Source organism: Naegleria gruberi, assembly GCF_000004985.1.
Source record: "Naegleria gruberi genomic scaffold NAEGRscaffold_70, whole genome shotgun sequence".
NCBI classification, from domain to species: Eukaryota; Heterolobosea; class Eutetramitea; order Acrasida; family Naegleriidae; genus Naegleria; species Naegleria gruberi.
Genome location: NW_003163257.1, coordinates 140,139 through 158,150, shown reverse-complemented (window position 1 = coordinate 158,150; position 18,012 = coordinate 140,139). Strand labels below are relative to the sequence as shown.

General features: G+C 35.3%; 13 protein-coding genes across 13 annotated transcripts; 9 read left to right on the top strand and 4 right to left on the bottom strand.

Annotated features, from left to right (window-relative positions):
• Position 1: 1 nt before the first annotated feature.
• Positions 2–855, top strand: NAEGRDRAFT_74483 (uncharacterized protein; the record flags this gene model as incomplete). The annotated part of the gene is made up of 2 exons (XM_002670542.1): positions 2–173; positions 290–855. 2 exons carry the CDS (start codon positions 2–4, stop codon positions 853–855), a joined length of 738 nt encoding a protein of 245 aa, XP_002670588.1.
• A 467-nt stretch (positions 856–1,322) lies between these two features.
• On the top strand, positions 1,323–2,869 carry NAEGRDRAFT_81823 (uncharacterized protein; the record flags this gene model as incomplete). Its single annotated transcript, XM_002670541.1, has 1 exon — positions 1,323–2,869. One exon carries the CDS (start codon positions 1,323–1,325, stop codon positions 2,847–2,849), a length of 1,527 nt encoding a protein of 508 aa, XP_002670587.1. The 3' UTR covers positions 2,850–2,869.
• Positions 2,870–2,973: 104 nt separating this feature from the next.
• On the top strand, positions 2,974–3,315 carry NAEGRDRAFT_53492 (uncharacterized protein; the record flags this gene model as incomplete). Its single annotated transcript, XM_002670540.1, has 1 exon — positions 2,974–3,315. One exon carries the CDS (start codon positions 2,974–2,976, stop codon positions 3,313–3,315), a length of 342 nt encoding a protein of 113 aa, XP_002670586.1.
• A 143-nt stretch (positions 3,316–3,458) lies between these two features.
• On the top strand, positions 3,459–3,896 carry NAEGRDRAFT_74481 (uncharacterized protein; the record flags this gene model as incomplete). The annotated part of the gene is made up of 1 exon (XM_002670539.1): positions 3,459–3,896. One exon carries the CDS (start codon positions 3,459–3,461, stop codon positions 3,894–3,896), a length of 438 nt encoding a protein of 145 aa, XP_002670585.1.
• A 184-nt stretch (positions 3,897–4,080) lies between these two features.
• On the bottom strand, positions 4,081–4,461 carry NAEGRDRAFT_74480 (uncharacterized protein; the record flags this gene model as incomplete). The annotated part of the gene is made up of 1 exon (XM_002670486.1): positions 4,081–4,461. One exon carries the CDS (start codon positions 4,459–4,461, stop codon positions 4,081–4,083), a length of 381 nt encoding a protein of 126 aa, XP_002670532.1.
• A 108-nt stretch (positions 4,462–4,569) lies between these two features.
• On the bottom strand, positions 4,570–5,541 carry NAEGRDRAFT_53491 (uncharacterized protein; the record flags this gene model as incomplete). Its single annotated transcript, XM_002670485.1, has 1 exon — positions 4,570–5,541. The coding sequence occupies one exon, from the start codon at positions 5,539–5,541 to the stop codon at positions 4,570–4,572; it is 972 nt and encodes a 323-aa protein (XP_002670531.1).
• Positions 5,542–5,937: 396 nt separating this feature from the next.
• On the top strand, positions 5,938–6,643 carry NAEGRDRAFT_53490 (uncharacterized protein; the record flags this gene model as incomplete). The annotated part of the gene is made up of 2 exons (XM_002670538.1): positions 5,938–6,305; positions 6,439–6,643. The coding sequence occupies 2 exons, from the start codon at positions 5,938–5,940 to the stop codon at positions 6,641–6,643; spliced, it is 573 nt and encodes a 190-aa protein (XP_002670584.1).
• Positions 6,644–6,871: 228 nt separating this feature from the next.
• On the bottom strand, positions 6,872–8,225 carry NAEGRDRAFT_59675 (uncharacterized protein; the record flags this gene model as incomplete). The annotated part of the gene is made up of 1 exon (XM_002670484.1): positions 6,872–8,225. The coding sequence occupies exon 1, from the start codon at positions 8,027–8,029 to the stop codon at positions 6,872–6,874; it is 1,158 nt and encodes a 385-aa protein (XP_002670530.1). The 5' UTR covers positions 8,030–8,225.
• A 191-nt stretch (positions 8,226–8,416) lies between these two features.
• On the bottom strand, positions 8,417–9,880 carry NAEGRDRAFT_59674 (uncharacterized protein; the record flags this gene model as incomplete). Its single annotated transcript, XM_002670483.1, has 1 exon — positions 8,417–9,880. One exon carries the CDS (start codon positions 9,878–9,880, stop codon positions 8,576–8,578), a length of 1,305 nt encoding a protein of 434 aa, XP_002670529.1. The 3' UTR covers positions 8,417–8,575.
• A 329-nt stretch (positions 9,881–10,209) lies between these two features.
• NAEGRDRAFT_53487 (uncharacterized protein) lies at positions 10,210–11,874 on the top strand (the record flags this gene model as incomplete). Its single annotated transcript, XM_002670537.1, has 1 exon — positions 10,210–11,874. One exon carries the CDS (start codon positions 10,210–10,212, stop codon positions 11,872–11,874), a length of 1,665 nt encoding a protein of 554 aa, XP_002670583.1.
• A 909-nt stretch (positions 11,875–12,783) lies between these two features.
• On the top strand, positions 12,784–14,661 carry NAEGRDRAFT_74474 (uncharacterized protein; the record flags this gene model as incomplete). The annotated part of the gene is made up of 1 exon (XM_002670536.1): positions 12,784–14,661. One exon carries the CDS (start codon positions 12,784–12,786, stop codon positions 14,659–14,661), a length of 1,878 nt encoding a protein of 625 aa, XP_002670582.1.
• Positions 14,662–15,092: 431 nt separating this feature from the next.
• Positions 15,093–16,178, top strand: NAEGRDRAFT_53485 (uncharacterized protein; the record flags this gene model as incomplete). Its single annotated transcript, XM_002670535.1, has 1 exon — positions 15,093–16,178. One exon carries the CDS (start codon positions 15,093–15,095, stop codon positions 16,176–16,178), a length of 1,086 nt encoding a protein of 361 aa, XP_002670581.1.
• A 667-nt stretch (positions 16,179–16,845) lies between these two features.
• On the top strand, positions 16,846–17,838 carry NAEGRDRAFT_74472 (uncharacterized protein; the record flags this gene model as incomplete). The annotated part of the gene is made up of 1 exon (XM_002670534.1): positions 16,846–17,838. The coding sequence occupies one exon, from the start codon at positions 16,846–16,848 to the stop codon at positions 17,836–17,838; it is 993 nt and encodes a 330-aa protein (XP_002670580.1).
• Between the last annotated feature and the right edge of the window lie 174 nt (positions 17,839–18,012).

Here is an 18,012-nt window from a genome sequence, read left to right as displayed (position 1 = left end):
AATGCACAAGTATTTATCTGCTTCGGAATCACTCGAGATTGATGTAGAATTGATGGGAGAATCGTATGGATTTTCCACTGATCAATTGATGGAACTTGCTGGATTATCGGTGAGTCATGCTTGTGTGGAGGCTTTTCCATTGAGTGGATTGAAGAATGGTGGAAAATGTTTGAGTATGTTTTCATCACGATACTTTTGATTTCATAATGATTAATATTCTGGAATTATTAATATTTATTAATAATTGTAATAATATTTAATATATTTTCATAATAATATTTGAAAATAGTTGTTTGTGGACCTGGAAATAATGGAGGTGATGGTTTGGTATGTGCCAGACATTTGAAACAATTTGGTTATTCTCCAATTGTTTTATATCCAAAGAAGGAGGCTGCACAAAAGGATTTATACAAGCGATTGCTTTTACAATGTACCCACTTTTCAATTCCAATTCATTATGAAACTAATTCACCATTATTGGAAGATTCTTCATTCGATTTCATTGTTGATGCAATCTTTGGATATTCCTTCTCAGGAAAACAAGGAATTAGAGAACCTTTCAAGACAGTTATTGACACTTTAAAAAAGCCAGGAAATAACACTCCAATTCTTTCAATTGATCTACCAAGTGGATGGGATGTTGATAATGAAAATATTGAGGAAAATTTACAGATTGGATTGAGATGTGATGTCATTGTCTCATTGCCATCTCCAAAGAAGTGTGCCATTCATTTTAAGGGAAGACATTTCATTGGTGGACGATTCATGCCTCAATCTCTATTGGATAAATTACAAATTGATCTTCCACCTTATGAAGGAACCAAAATAATCATTGAATTGCCATCCAAATTGTAATATACATTCCAATAAAACCATGGAAGAAAGTTCAGCAGCATTCAAACACCTACTTTACACAAACCAATCCCTTCGGAGCTAGTTGAGGTGATGAACCTTCAACAAATTCTCGTCATCATTGTCAAACACACTTCAAGTAAACTTCACACATAACAAAAAAAAACACAAAATTACGCGCCACAGGTTTTTTTGTAGTTTTCAAAGATAACAGCAAACAAACAAACAGCAGCTACGAAAAGATAATAGTGAAACTTGGTTAGGTTTATAAAAGAGAGAGAAAAAGGAAAATGTCATCATCGTCTATTGATGTGGGTGTTTCTGATTTGATTGGAAAATTAATGCAACAAGGAAGTATTGGAACCAATTTGGTGGGGAATATATGGTTGGATGGAATGGTTGGAAAGTTGATATCATGGCCAGGTGTTTTACTTGGTTCGCACGAAGGCTTGGTGATGATGATTGAAACAATGAAAAGGCTGGTGAAGCCTGTGGATCAATGGATGGAAAAGGCTGCTTCATTGGTTGGTTTGGATGTGAGTGCTTGTACATATATGATGTTTTTGATTGTTGTGAATATTCCGATGGCATTCTTGATGAGAAGTTTACCTTTTGGAATGGCTAGGATATTATTTGGATTGATTGTTGGATTGTTTTATTGTTTCTACACATTTGGAAGTGCTACTTTGCATTCAGTTGCCATTCCTTTGATTGTTTATGTGTGGTTGTTTTTGACAGTTGGAATGAGTAGTTCAGTGAGAGAATATTTGAAGAAATCGAGGTTGGGATTGATTGTTCCATTATTTGCCTTCTTCTTTTCATTTGGATACTTGTTAATTTGTCATTATAATAGAATGATTACTGATTATCTTGGTTGGAAGTTGGATTTTACTGGACTTCAAATGCTTGCCACTCTCAAGACTATCTCAGTTGCTTGGAATATCTACGATGGAATGATTGCTCAATCTGATGAAAAGATGAATTATTATCACAAGGTAAATCGTATGGAGAGAATGCCAGGGCTATTGGAATATTTCAGTTACATGTTCTTCTTCCCTTCAATTTTGACAGGTCCAATTTATGAAATTAGTGATTACTTGAGAATGATTTATGGAGAGTTTGATGAGGATATTTCATTCTTAAACAAGATGGAATTGAAACCAAATCGTCAAAATCCACCAATTCACTGGAAGAAAATTTTCACAAATCTTTTAATTGCTATGGTGAATATGGTATTGACCTTGAAGGCATTGCCAATCTTTGATAGACCACAATTGGAGGATGTTATTTATGATAGAGTGGGAGATCAACAATTATTCGGAAGTTCTCTATTGTACAAACTTGCTTTCTCGTGGGCATGTATGGTTGCAATCAAGTTCAAATATATTGTCGGTTGGTGTTGGTCTGAATCGGCCATGATTATCTGTGGTATGGGATATCAAAAGGATAGAAAGACAGATCAGTACAGCTATGCTGGATGTGAATCAATTGAATATTTGAATCATCTTCTTTCTTCAAATCTTCGTGATATTACCACAACATGGAATGTTTCAGTTTCCAAATGGCTCCGTAACTATGTCTATTCAAGAGTTGGATCTGGAGCTGGCACTAAGAATACCATCATTACTTTCCTCGTTAGTGCTTCATGGCACGGTCTTTACTCTGGTTACTATGTCATGTGGACAAACTATGCTATTTGTTTGCATTTCATTGGAAGAATGGCTCACAAGAAAGTGCGTCCACTCTTTTTGAATGATGTGGAGAATACTTTCAGTGAAAAGAATTCCAAATTCATGTCCATCTTTTACAAAACCCTCTCCTTCATTGGAACCAATATTTTCACCAGTTATTTATTACCACCATTCCTCTTACTTTCATGGGATAGTTCCATTCAATTCTTCTCATCAATGCGTTGGATTGGACATCTCCTCTTCATTCCAATTTATGTATTTTTAACACTTATTCCATCAACAGGTAAACATCAAAAGAAGGAATAAAGCACAACAATATTTCCCTCAACACAAGTTGGCAACCATTTCCAAATTCCTTAGTACAAACATGTTAAAGTTAGTAGAGATCAAGTTCACTTTGCTGTTGTATTAGATATTGAAATAAAATACGATGAGCACGAACAACGTTAATGCTCAACAGCAACAGTTCAGCAGTGATGATAATAAAGGTTATCAATCTAAACAAAACGTAGTGGCAAATATTGATTTTCCTCTGCTGGAGAATGAAAACTGTGTCATGAGCTCGATTCACTGTCCTCATTCCGATAAGGATTACATTGTTGCTATCACTGTAAAAGTTAATAATCCCTATTCACCAGACAACAATCCGCAAGTGTTTGTTGGAGAAATTATTATAATTAATGCTGATGATGATAATTCCACAACGAAATTCAAATTAAAACACTCGGAAGATATGCACTGGCCCAACCCTATTCTAGATTATTTCCTTTAAAGACAGAGAAAAGCTTCCTTATTAATGGTGATGGAACAGAGGTGAAAAAAGTAGATTTGGAGAGTGGGTCTGTATTGTGGAGTGTTCATGTTGAAGCACGTAATCAACGATTTTTGGAGGATGAAAGAGGCATAATCTATAGTATGCCGGATTATGGAGAACATATATACTTGATGGATACCAAGACAGGTCAAGTATTGGATAAAATTAAGGCAAAAGGGGTCGATAAGTCAAATGGTGGATTATATGGATTTGGATATGATGAATTGAATCATAATTTGATTCTGAGTACTTGTACATTTGGACCACATTATTATTATACAATATATCATTTGTCAAAGCAAATGAAAGTGGTGAACAAAACTTATTGCAGTAATCCACCAACCCAATTTGCTTTGGATCTCTATAAGAAGAAAATCTATTTTGCAACTGCATCCAAACCCATTATTGATTGTTATGATAGTGATTACAAAAAGAAAGTACCAGTGAACGTCCAAAATAGTCCATTGGCTTTTTTCTTTTTAAAGAAATGCAAATATCTTGCAATTGTCACTGATAAGAAATTTGTAGTGCATGATTGATTTTCATAATTATTTAATTACATTTCATTGAATAGTTCACAATTGAATCTTCTTATTTGACTTTCACAACAATGTGGACTTCTTTATGACTATCTACAGTTAATTCTTCTTGAATGATTGGTGGCCAAACAGCTTTAATACTAATAATAAGAAAAATGAATATAAAATATACTCCTCAATAAACTTACTTGTACTTCCAATCGATTTCAACAACAACCTTCATTCCATTACTTGCTTTAAAATCGAGATCAATTGAACTTTCCGATCCAAAGTTAGAGCTATCAGCAACAAGTTCCTGATCATTATGAAGAACTCTGACACTTCCAATTCCCTTCATGACTTTTTGATCATGAGGCTTAACAATGACTTGATACAAATCATGAGCCTTCTTTGCCTTGATACGAACATCAATTAATTCACCATGATATTTTCCTCCTCCACAGTTTGGTTTTACATAGGTATGACTCACATTCATCTCACCAGTGATCGGATCTTCAAACATTTGTGATTGCATCACCATTTGTTCAATAATTGGTGGAGCATCTAATGATTCTTGTTGAGACATTTTTTTTGTATTTATTTTGGCGCCATGAACTTTTTATCAAAGTTCATTTCAGGTCATTTTGTTTCAGTTTTACATGTTGTTGAGGAGAATATTGTAAAATCATTGGATTTATTGTAATTTGAGGGAGAATTGATAGTCAGAGAGGAATTGCTCAAAGGAACGTTGTGGCTTGCCAGTGATTATTTGGAAATCACTGAAAATGAGACGAGTCATTGGATTCCACTTGTAGGTTTGATAGAGTTTGAGCATTGTCCAGATGAACTCGTTGGGAAGTTGAGCTTGTTTGAGAATGTCAGCATAGTAGGATTCTGGAACTGCTTGATAGGTAATTTCCTTTCCTGAATGATTGGAAAGCATGGTTGCAATTTCTTCATAGGTTAAAACCATTGGTCCTGTAATGTTATAGGTTTGATTGCCATGCTTCTTGTGATCCTTCTCCAATAATACGATGGAAATTAATTCGGCAATGTCTCTGGCATCAACATGAGAAATGTGGAATAAACTTGTTGGATTGGAATCTGGACGAATGAGAAATCCTCCCTTAATAGATTCCAATTCATCATTCCACAATAAATTTTGCATGAATAGATTAGGTCTAATCAAGACAAGTGAAACCAAATGATTCTTTTCTTTCTTGTTATGATTTTTAAGGAGCTTGATGAGTGACTTTTCAGCTTCTCCTTGCCAACGGAAAACACTATTTGTTTCACAATCTTCAGATGCTCCCAAAGCACTGAACTTGACAATTTGTTCCAAAGATGGTGAATGTTCAAGTGCCAACTCTGCCAATCTAGTTTCAATATCTGATTTATCAGGACTATCAATTGTGAGAATAAATAATCTTTCAATTTGATTGAATACCTCTTGTGGATCCTTCAAGCTATCCAAATCATTCAAATCTCCTTCAACAAATTCAAATTTTAACTTTTCAAAATTCTTTACATTTTCCCTTGCCTTCTCAACATTTCTTACAATAATTCTAACAGTCAATTCTTCTGTTGTTGATTTTTCATTCAAAAATTCAAGTAAAAGCTTTCCAATAGTACCTGTAGCACCAGTCAAGAGAATAATTCTAGACATTTTGTTTGTTGTGTTGCTTTGTTTGGAATCAATCTTCATCACATAAATAGATGATTGGAATTTGTCCTTTTACAGGACATGGCGTAGAAACTCAGGACTTGCTACCTTGGACCTCCTATAATCAAGATATGAGTACAAACTAATTTCCTTTCTCCTTTCTTTACATCTATCCGAGAAATATTGTAAAAAACGTAAAATTCTAATGAATCATCAAAGCCTTCGGAAATATCTTGATTCCTAAAATTTGTTTCCATGAATTCTAACAATTAATTCATCATCAAAAACAACAATGAAAACCAAAAATTAATTCATCAAACTGGATTTGTAAATTTTTTTAAATATTATTTTTTAAAATTTAAAATATTAAAAACAAAATAACATTAACAAGAATACAAGATGGATCATCCTCCTCATCAGCCATTCCACGGTGGATTTCATCACCTTCCACCACAGCCGCAACAACAACAACAATCAACACCTGGAAAGAGAGGACCAAAGAAGGGAAGTACAAGAGGTGGATCTTCAGCAGGTAATCGTACAAGTCATCAACAAACCGTATCGGCAAGTGCTTCATCATCTAGTTTGGCAAATTCAACATCTGGTGGTGGTGATGGTGGCGAAGGAGAATATAGCTTTGATTTACCAAGATCAAATGTGTTGAGAGTGATTAGGAGAATAATTCCTGATGAGGTACAACTTTCTAATGATACCAAATTAGCCTTTTCAAAGGCTGCTGTTGTTTTTATTATGTATCTAACTGCAACGTATGTTTTAATTCGAGATGATAATTTAATGGTTAATGTTCTTATTATTCTTATTGGATTTTAAAATCAATTAATTGATGACGAATGATAATTATACTCAAATGATTATTTATATTATTTAATATAATTATAGTGCTCAAGAACAAGCAACAAAACACAAACGATCAACACTCACAGCTGATGATGTTCTTGAGGCTTTGGATGAATTGGAACTTGGTGAATATAAAGATGAAATGGTTAGAACTTTGAATCAATACAGACAAAGTCAAAAAGCCAAGAAGGAAAAGACAACATCTAAAAAGAGAGGACCTAAAGGGGATGATGTGGAAGAAATGTAAATTTGTGTAATATATTGCAATGATAATTAAGTTGATTACTGAAAAACTACTAGGAGAATATGTTCACTACTCAACACAATAATAATGGACAATATTACAAACTGCCTTTTGAACTTAATCCACTTGGAAGTCTTTAAGGAACCTATGGATATTGATATCTTGTTAGGAATAATGAATTGTGATATTAAAAAACATTATTTTAGATTTAACAAAATTTAAATCATGTATTTATAATTGCTCATCGTTGACAGCTACATAGTCCTGTAAAGTTTCCAAAAATTCACTAACTTTCTCCGAGTTAATGAGGAACAAAATTGGCATTTGACGTGATAATGTGTGGCGAAGTAAATTACCCTCTAGCTTGGTGCTTTTCATGACACCAATTCTTTCTGGATTTTCTGAGATCATAGTATTCTCTATTTCCTTTGGTTCTTTGAAATGGACCATGAATAAATTATCAAATTGTGACTCGTGTTTGTGTGGGGAGGATACAAAATTGAATACTTCTTTAGAAATACACACGTTATTTCCTGAAGCGAGTGAAGCAATAGATTTGACTGAAGATATTTTAGTAACTAGGGAAATATGTTTGAAATCAATAGTTCTATAAAATTGACAATTTTCAGCACAATGCTTGATTGCTGTCAAATCAGGTTGGTGTGAAGTAAAATAGTAATCATGCAAATATAAATGTGTTGCTGAAAAAGATGCATGTCCATCGCTGAATATCATACTAGCCAAAAGTTCTGGAGACATGAAATTATTTACAAATTCTTCCGAAGGTTTTTTAGACTTCTTTTTAGGGGTTGATGTTGTTGGTGAGTTTTGGGAGGATTTTGACATGGATTTCAATATTTGAATGTTATATTCATGAACTGGTATGAACATACTAGGAGCGTGAGAAAGACTTTCATCATCCACTCCTGTAGAATTAATAGTTGCTAATTCTACCTTTTCATCAATATTATACCTGATACATAATCCGGTCAGTGTGTCCGAGTCTTCTTTCACCCAATGTTCAATGCATACTACTAAACTAGGTGATAATTGTTCGCATAATTTGTAGAGATAACTCTTTTTCCAAACTTCGGAGCTGGTTTCATGTAAATTAGAAGAAATTCTTTCTTTTTTAACAGGAGAACCAGGTGTTACTACTTTTGAAGGCAAATACTCTCTCATCTCACGTGTACTGCCAGTGTAGTGATAGGTACGTATTGGAGTATCATTTGTTAGAGAGCCAGATTCACTTCCATAATTATTATGCTTGTTGATGGCAATGCCTTTACTAGCTCCTCTTTCTTCATCCAGATAGTCCCTATTAAAAGTAAATCCTGTCGACGATGATGAACCATCCTCATAGGCTTCACTTCCTTGATTTTGTCCCATTTTCTTCCAATATATTATTAAATTGTATAAATTCTATTATTAAAATATTATTATTACTAGCACAATCCAAAACGATGTTATATAGGTGTTACTACTAGTACTCGAGCACGACACACGTGAATCAGCAAGTTGATTTTTCAGTGTTGCGTGTTAGGGCTTCCGAATTGGCCAATAATGAAAGGTATTCTTTTCTCGAATCGAAAAATAGCAGCTACCGTTCAAAGCAGAAGTTGTAAATTTTTTTTTGAGGATGAACAAAATTGAAAAAATCTGCACCAAGTGCGAATCGTACTCACTAGGAAGATTTAACGTTAATAAATTTTTAAAGCCTTTTTGAACATTGGGATCTTTCTTTGGTGATGAGAGAACAATTTCATTTTAATAATTAAAATTAAAAGTGATATTTAATAATTTGGAATTGAAAAATGGAATAAGCAAAGATAATTAATGGGAAGGTAATTGGAATGGAATATGAATCAGTCGAGATTCGGAGTTGGAGTTTTATTTGGAGCTCGGAAGGAATCGGAGAAGAAGTTGATGGAAAACTCAATCCAGTTGAGTGGTTTGGGTGGTAATGAGGAGATCTGCATGCTTTTGATTTTTCAAGAGTCTTGTTTTCATTAGCTTTTCACTGGCTGTGGAAATACATCTTTCGAATACAACATAAGTACAGTCTGAGGTCGAAACGACTTCCTTAATGAGGACACTGGTGGAAACTCCTTCGAGGTTTAGTATTTCTTTGAGTTCTGTTCCATTAATTGAGTAAACTCTTTTCTTATTTACAACCAAATAGTAGAAACAATATCCTGCACATATTTGAATATTTTCGAGTCCATATTTCTGTACAAATCGTCCAATGTCAATATTGGATCGAACAGAGAATGGTCCCAAATTACACTCTGTCAAGATATTTGAATTATTCTTCAAGAAATAAGTTGTTTCATACATGTGAGATGGTACGAAACTGTAAACATTCTGAACTATTTCATGGAAACCTCTATCCTTATTGGCCATATAGACATTTCCCTTATGCGTTAGCACAACAATTCCCTTATCAGCATGTTTCACACTCTTAATTGATTCCTTTTGTTTGAAAATGTCACATCCAGGCACCAAATAATTAGACGAATTCGAATTGGCATCCATTTCTCCACATGCATAAATCTTCCAACCATCCACAAGCAAACTCGATGAAAATGTTGCTGTATGCACACTATTCACTTTACAATTATCCCTCTCCAGAAATTTCATCTTATTCGACCTCTGAAATGATGAACCCATCTTGACATCAAAAGTCTGACCAAAGAACGAATGTCCACTACTGAAAATCTTTCCACCATCACATAGAATAATTGAGTGAAACCAACCAGCAGCAACTCCATCCACTGATGAAACTTTTTCTGGTAGCTCAACAGGTCTCAATCTGGGAATGTATTGTTCTTCCTCCTTGAATCCCAATTGTGAATAGTTATTGAAGCCCATCGCATAAATCTTATTGGAATTGGTCACCAGCAAGAGATGAGATCTGCCGGCGGCTACATGTTTGATATCTCTGAGAATTCTTGAATCCATTTCTAATCTCTCGTATTCATCTTCGATGGATTTTGGTGTTTCTTTATGGTAGAGTTCAAGAACTGGTCCTATCGGATAAGTTTCAGTATCATCTTCTTTAAACAAGTTTCGTCCAAGTTGACCTTTATCATTACTTCCCATAGATAATAGATGAGTAAATTCTAGTGATTCAGAAAGTGATGAAGAATATGATTTATCATGAATATTTGCTATCTGTATCTGCTCACTCGGAGCGATCTTGTTAGAAATTGATTTTGCTTTCAAATGTCTGTTCCCCATATTTTTTTATCTTGTTCTGAAAATTGAAAACTGGCGTGTTGTTTTATTCATGCAACGATCAACATTGAATAAGGTATCTATCTCCCTATTGAGTTTGGCTGCTATCAATTAGAGGTTACCAAAAATATTTTCTTGGTAATTGCAAATTTAACTTCACACCCAACTGCCAAACATCACAAAACATCAAACAAAATATTGGTTCACAGTTTATTAACGTGATGTGAATATACCATGAAAATCAGAACTTGCTTTGATATTTAATATTTAATAATTAACTCATGATTGAAAATTAAATATTTATTAAATATTAATTTTAAATAATTAAAAAAATGAACAATCACCAAACAGGTACATCTTCTTTATCGGATGAGGATTTTCTTTTAATTTCCAAGCTTTTAACTGGAGAAGTCTCCATTCGAAATATTCCCACCGAAAAATTCACAAATAAGAATTTCATTTTGGCCATTTCATCATCGAATAATGATTTCTTCAGATATGCTACTCGGGAAATGCTCTCTGATCGGAATTTTGTTTTAAAGGCTGTGGCCAATACTCTTGGAAATGCTCTCCAATTTATTCCCGATGAATTGTTGAATGATAGGGAATTTATATTGCAAGCTGTTGGAGTGAGAGGAGGCTCGTTGAGATATTTGTCGAAACTTGAGTATTTTGATGATAGGGATCAGGTGAGTCCTCCTCGAGTAATCTATGATGAAGATAGAGAGATTGTTAAGGTAGCTGTTTTGGAGAATGCATATTCACTCCAATATGCCAGTAATTCAATGAGAAGAAATCGAGAATTAATGATTGAATTGATAAGAGAAACAACAGATCCTAGAAGTTTGGTTGAAGTGAGTGATGCGAAAATGTTGGATGATGAAGAATTTATGGGAATTGCAGTCGAGAGGGATGGATCAATTTTGGAATTTGCCTCACCTAGAATTAAATCTGTGAAATCAATTGTGAAAAAGGCAATGTCAAACTATGTCTATGTTTTTGAAGATGCCAGTGAGGAATTGAGGAGTGACAGAGAATTAGTCATGCATGCTTTAGAGTTGGGAGGAGGAAATTTGTACGAACACTTTGGAGAAGAGTTGAAGAAGGACAAGAATATTATTCTCAATGTCTTGTCCACCAATGAGGATGTTTTCGAACATCTTGATCCAGAAATGAGAAATGATAAGGATATTGTCATGTGTGCTGTGGAAAGGGATGGTAATCTTCTAGAACATGCCTCCGATGCTCTTAGAGGTGACAAGCAAGTTGTTCTGAGAGCTGTCACAACTAGTGCAGAAGCTCTCGAATACGCCTCTGATGATTTAAGAAGTGATTTGGAAGTTGTTCAACAGGCAGTATCAACTAATGGATGTGCTATTGAATATGTATTGGATGAAAGTTTGAAGAATCGTGAACTGTTATTGAAGACCATCAGCACATACCCTCAAGCTATTGATGGTACTGAATTCAGCTCTGATCGTGATTTTATCTTGCAGTGTATAAGAGATCAACCTATTATTATGGAATATGTGGATGAGTCACTTCAGACCGATAAGGAATTTATTAAGGAAATTATAAAACAATCGAAAGGAGCTGCCATTGAACATTTAACTGAGGAAATGAAATCAGATCAAGAAATTGTCATGCTCTCCATGGAAGAATATCCAGCTGCTTTGCAATATGCTTCTGAGGAAATTAAGAATAATAGGGACATTGTTCTTAAGGCAGTCACAGTTGATGGTGCCGTGTTGGATTATTGCTCTGAAGCTCTCAAGAAGGATCGTGAAGTTGTAATGGCAGCAGTGGGTAATAATGGGCAGGCACTCTCCTATGCATCCGAGGTGTTTCGTAATGACAAGGAAATTGCATTGCTTGCTTGCAAAACATATGGCTTTGCCTTTTTGATGGTAGGGGAATCACTAAGACACGATCAAGACATTCTAGAACAAGCAATGGAAACAGATCCTTCAACCGTTGTTTTCATAAGGAAAGATTAAGTAAATATGTACTTCAAGTTCAGTCAACTCAATACATGAAGCGAACTACTACAGTAGACAATTAAATAGAGAAGACAAACAAGGACTTTATAATGCCAAAAATGGTTGACGAATACAGCGTGCAGGAACAACCCGACTTCTTTTGCCTTACAGAGTTCTTATTAAACATGTACTAGGGTATATTGATCTTGATAAGGACCAAATTCATTCGTTTAAATCCTATTGTGTTCTCTCATTAGCTTTAAAGAAAACTAGCCCGAGTACTACGAGAGCTGAAGAGTAACACTGCAAGTTCTGTTCTCCTCAATACTTTGCTTGATTGCATTTGTATAATTCAGTAACACCACAAGGAATGTTATGTAATAACATAATAAGGCGCAAGAATAGGCTGAGTGTTTAAAAGTCTGCTTTGTTTCCATTCCAACACACAACTATTGACATCTTACACAGTGTCGTACTTTGCTCAACAATTTCCTTAAAGGTTTTTATTGTCTTTGTTTGTTCCAAGTAAGTGGAGAAGGAACCTTACCTCTACGCCCATCGCCAAAAAAAAACAGTCACACAACCATCATCAGAACACTTTTTGAGGTTTCTTGCAGATTTGCTCCAACACAACCGACCAAATAATTTTCGCACAAGCCATTATCAAATAACCAACAAGGAATCATCAACAGATTGAGAATCTTGGGAGTAAGCAACAACCTTCCATTAACTCACGACAGTTTTAGATTCATTTGTGTTCTCTTTGAAAAACAAAATACATCACCAATTTCTCATCTTCTTCAAGTGTTAAACTTGAAAAATCAACAACTGCAATTGGTACACATTGCCTCTCATCATAAGAAGGTTGATGGGGTTATTAAAATTATTTCCTTACTATTAATCAACAGCATATCAACTTTAAATAATATGGGCAATAGACACAGTAGTAATCGAAGATATCATCACAGCAGTGCTGATCATATTCCAAAGGCTTCATCAGCACCAAGTATGTACTCTGCCAATTTAAATATGGATGAGTCTCCCACAACCATTAGAGTGGCCTCGAAAACTTCTCCTACTCATAAATCATCTAATAGTACCAACACAATAACATCAATAACACTGTCAAAGATGAAACACACTGCTTCTAGCAAAACAGATACAACAACGGCCACTCAAGGAGCAATATTGAAATCAGTTTCCTCAATGAGCTATGCCTCATCATCATCGAGTGCGCATTATCCAAAATCTTCCCTTAATTCTACAAATGTAAAATCCACCAATGCTTCAACCAACACAACTGCTACCCATCCTATTATTCATCAATCATCCTCTAATTCTTCTGTATCCATTCAACAACAACAACAACCTGACAATAGAAGTGGGAATTCCACACCAACAAGTATTTCACATCAATCCTCCATTGAAAGTATTGCAATCTCACCTAGAAAATCTACCACTTCTCCAATCTCTTCTCAAAACAACTCTACCAGTAAGCTGATAAGAAACAGTACCAGTAACACTACTGAATCAGAACAGCAAACATCTCAACAGAAGAGCTCCTCTCCTCCATCCCCTAATAAGTGGTTTATGGGCAATGAGGAATCAGTTTCATCAATCAAGATACCGAATAGATCTTCTAAAAATCTTCTCGAAGCAACAAGGGTTATGCATGTTGAGAGTGTGGAAGATTTCTCGTTAATTGAAGAACCAGAAAAGGAGAAGAAGGAAGTGATGCACCATTCAGTAACACTTCCAGATATTCCTCTTCCATCCTCTGCAGATTTTCAAGCACAAGATGCAGATCATCCACAAAGACAACGATCTAACAGTTTTGCACCAAGTCCTGCAACCAAACAGATTGTCTTTCTGGCAGTTCAAAACAATGCACACGCATCATCAAGGAGAAAGCTCAAGCTATCCAAACCTCAATCTTCCTTAATACCAGAACAAGGTGAAATATGTACTAATATTCAAGCTATGCCAAAGATGGAAGAAAAGACCATCACAACGCAGAGCGAGGTTATGCAACAAAATCCTGAAACATCTGACAAGAAGAATGAAACAAAAAAGGGAAATATAACGAATCTGAAGCTGGATAAGATATCCAAAAAAGAAGAAAGCAGTATTGATAACACTGATACTCCGTTATTCTCACCTGTAAAGTCTTCTAAGGAAAAATCGGTAAAAAGGAAGCAAAAAGGTTCCGCTACAACAAAACTAGAATCAACAAACAGCTCAACCTCAGACAACGCACTCTCCAGATCTTCCATCTCTAGCTCTACCACCACAACCTCCATGGCTCAGTCTCTATTCTCTTCTTCAGACGAGAGAAAATCATTCTGTTCAGCTGCTCTCGATTTCCAAAAGAATTGGTTCAATGAATTGATGGGAAGACGTGAACAAGTCACAGTCGAGCAACATTCAGATTCATTACACAATCCATCACATCCATCTCATTCCTACAAATCCTCCCCATTCAGTATTTATTCTAAAGATCAAAGTGCTGCAGCAATTTTTGACACTCGTAGAAGACACAGTGTTTTTGAGAGTAAGAACATTACAGTAGTTCCTCTCATTGCAGTTTCTTGTCCACCTAACCCAGCTCAATCCCTTGACCACCTTACTCTCGACCATAAGAATGGCACCACAACTCATCTGAGTGTAAATACAGAGAAGAAGGCACGCATTGCTAAGAAAAAACGAAACCTCAATAACGCAAGTCCCAACAAGAGGAAGAGTACTGTGTCAGCTTCATGCAACTACTCAAATCTCTCCTCTTATAGAATGACGGCAAATAAATAATATTTGTTATTAAGCTTCAATATCTTGTTGTAAATCAAAAACAATCCAGGTATCTCTTGCTGTCTCAAAACTGTGGAATTCCTTGTTAGGAAACCAACATGGTTCTCTATACTTTTTTGAAACGGATAATTTATGTCCATATGAAGCGTATCTTGGTCAAGGAAGGAAAAATTTGTTGTTCAACTAGGCGGCCACACTAAGGTGTATAACATACCGAAAAAATAGACAACTCTAAAGCATTTTCAAAAACAAAAGAATAACGCGATTGCACTCATTGAACAAATAGTCATAATCCGCAACTGAAAATTTATTCAATAACAATAACAAGTTATAATAAGGAGAGCATTAACAACCTGATAAATATTATGAATAATAAGATTTTTCCATTTTCGTAACAACAACAACAGTAAATATATATAAAACACCAAGAGATGGGATCCAATTCATCAACAACAATACGTTCGCCCAGTTACTACAAGAAGGACAATACTAAGGAAAATAAGAAGATTGAATCACTATTGAAAAAGTCAGAGCATAACTATGAAAAGACACAAAAGCAAGCCTATCCTAATAGAAAGGCAAATAGTCATCAGCATTTGAGAAGTAAGGTAGTACATCCACAGACAGCCACTAGATCGAGTCCAAGTTTACTCTATGGAGTCACTGAGGAAGAACAACATCATCATTCACCTTCTTCTCATTATCACCAACAATATTCATCATCACCAATACAAATTTCACACAATGATTATTACGATATTCATCATGATGACAATTCAAGCCCTAAAAGGTCACAATCACCAAGACTTAGTAAGAGAACACATCCTCAACTATCGCCAGTACGTTCCAATTCACCTCAACTCTTCTCACCCGTTGCTCATCCCAATCAACTCTATCATACTCCGAGTAATAATCAATTTGATGAGCATGATATTCTTGGACATAGAGGTTCAATCTCTTCAGAAACTTCTCTTTCATCACTTTCAACAAGTTCTTCAGTAGTTTCCTTTTCTCCTTCTTTGGGTGGAGTGATGATACCTGCCTTTCAACCACATCCTCCAATGATTAGTCTCTTGAATAGATCCACTAGTGTAAAGAGAAATCAAGTCACACCAATCTATCAACCTTCATCCCCTTCCAACTTCAGCAGCAGTATTCATACCACTCCAAAGAAGAGAACTACCCTCATTTCTGATTCTCCATTCACTCCTCAAATTTCCCAACAAGTTGTCCACTCTCCTCCAGTTGCACAAATGTACAAGAGAAGTTCAAACATTGTTGACTCATCAAATACGAGTCCAACACACAGATCAAGAAGATCGGTCAGTGTTAACACCTCCACATCTAGTTTCCAAACCAATGCTTCTATTACCTCACTTTTTAATCCTAATGCAACAGGCCCAATTCCTCTTCTTGCAGTAACAAGACCAGAGACACCCCCTTGTACCACTAATCAGCCAAATACAGCATCGAGATCACAATCCACTCCCAAGCGATATTTATCAGTTACAATGTAAATAATATTAATCAACGCAATCAGTAAACAATTTTGTGCTTTTTGAACCAATTCCTTTTTTCCTTTTGATTGATATCAAATTCGAATATATAATCCTTATAACATTAATACCTTCTATTCTCGTTAAAATTGAATTGCAAATTATTAATGTGCTCAGTAAAGGCACCAAAATATATTTTCACCAATATTGGTGACAGTAATCACTTTCAGAAATAGACATAATTTCAAACTGGCCCTTTTGTTTATTAACCTGATTCAGTAGCGCCACGCTGTATCTCACACAAGTTCGATTCAAAGCGACTACCCAATGGATTGTTGAGGAGAGATTGAGAGTTTTTGGCTGTTTTTGCGAGACCTCAATCTGTTGCCTTAATTACCCTATAAGGTCTCATCATTTCCACATTGATGAGCGAGATTTTCCAAATCATATATTATTAAAAAAACAGCACTACGTGAAGAGTGTTTATGCAAGTTGTTGAAAATATTAAGGTAGTCCTCACGTTATAGGGTCACCCCAATACCCTCAATAACAACAATCCATATTCTCTTCATCACTCTTCCTCAATTAATTTATTTAAAGCAACATAACCAGTATATATAACGAGTGAAGATTTAATTAAGGGATGGGAGCCAAACAATCATTATCCATTCTTCCCATCTCTACCTCAATGATTGCCGTAGAAAAATCACCAAACCAAACAAGAAAGCATTCAACACCGAGTCATCACCATCATAAGAAGTATCAATCCCCGACAACATCTCAATCTCATCATCACCAGCAAAATGTTACCAAATCAGCTAGCTCTCCCAACAATAGAAACCCACAACATATGATTGATAGCTTTAATTCCATTCCAACTCATCTCTCCTCCAGCTCTCGCAGTGAAGATGTTTATTGTAATTCGAGTAATTGCTCCACCTTAATGGAAGAAGAAGAAATTCAGAGTTGCAATTCAGTCAATTCCTCATTGACCAGTTCTCTAGATGAAAGTTGTGTCAGTTCAAGTGTTTGCACAAATGATGTGATTAGCATTTCAGCTAACTTTCTCAAATATCGACAACAATCCAACCTGAATCATTCTCATCAATCCAATTCTCGTCCTTCCCAATACAAGAAAACTCACGAAACTAATCAATCCTACCCAGTCATTCTCCCTTCCCATGAAACCTCAAAGAAACAAGCTTTTGAAAACAACACCTCTTCCTTCCCTCATAAATCCTTTGATCATCATGCTCAATTGAGAAGAATTCAATCAGAGAGATGTGAACCCTTATTAAATCCCCATGAGAATACACTCCCAGAATCTGCTCAATTTCCTTCATCTCTCTCCAACAATTACAATAAGAACAACAATTTCTCTCCGATCCTAAGATTTAAATCCAATAAGATACACTGTCTATGTCATCATGAACAATTCGAATGCAATAACAACAATGTTACTATTGATTCATTAGCATCACCTTGTGAAACAGTAAGGAAGACACACTCTCCGAATAGAACTCCTTCTCATCAAAGATGTCATATGGAAGAGGAGGAGGGATTGATGAGAATGAATTCTAACATGTCATTGTGTCCACCTTCACAGGGAGATGCCTTTGCTTCATATGTGGTTGTTGGAAACATGTCAAACTCCTACCAAAGTAAAAAGCATCTCCATTAATTAAAGATAATGATGATGAACATTGAAAAGAAAGAAGGTGCAATAGCCGCAGCTCATAATAAATCATTTATCTGGTAATTTGTGGAATTTAGAAATTGTTCAATTATTTCGAACAAAAAAAAATAATCATGCTAAGCAGTAAGCAACAAACAACTGTATCTCTCCTTATTGATG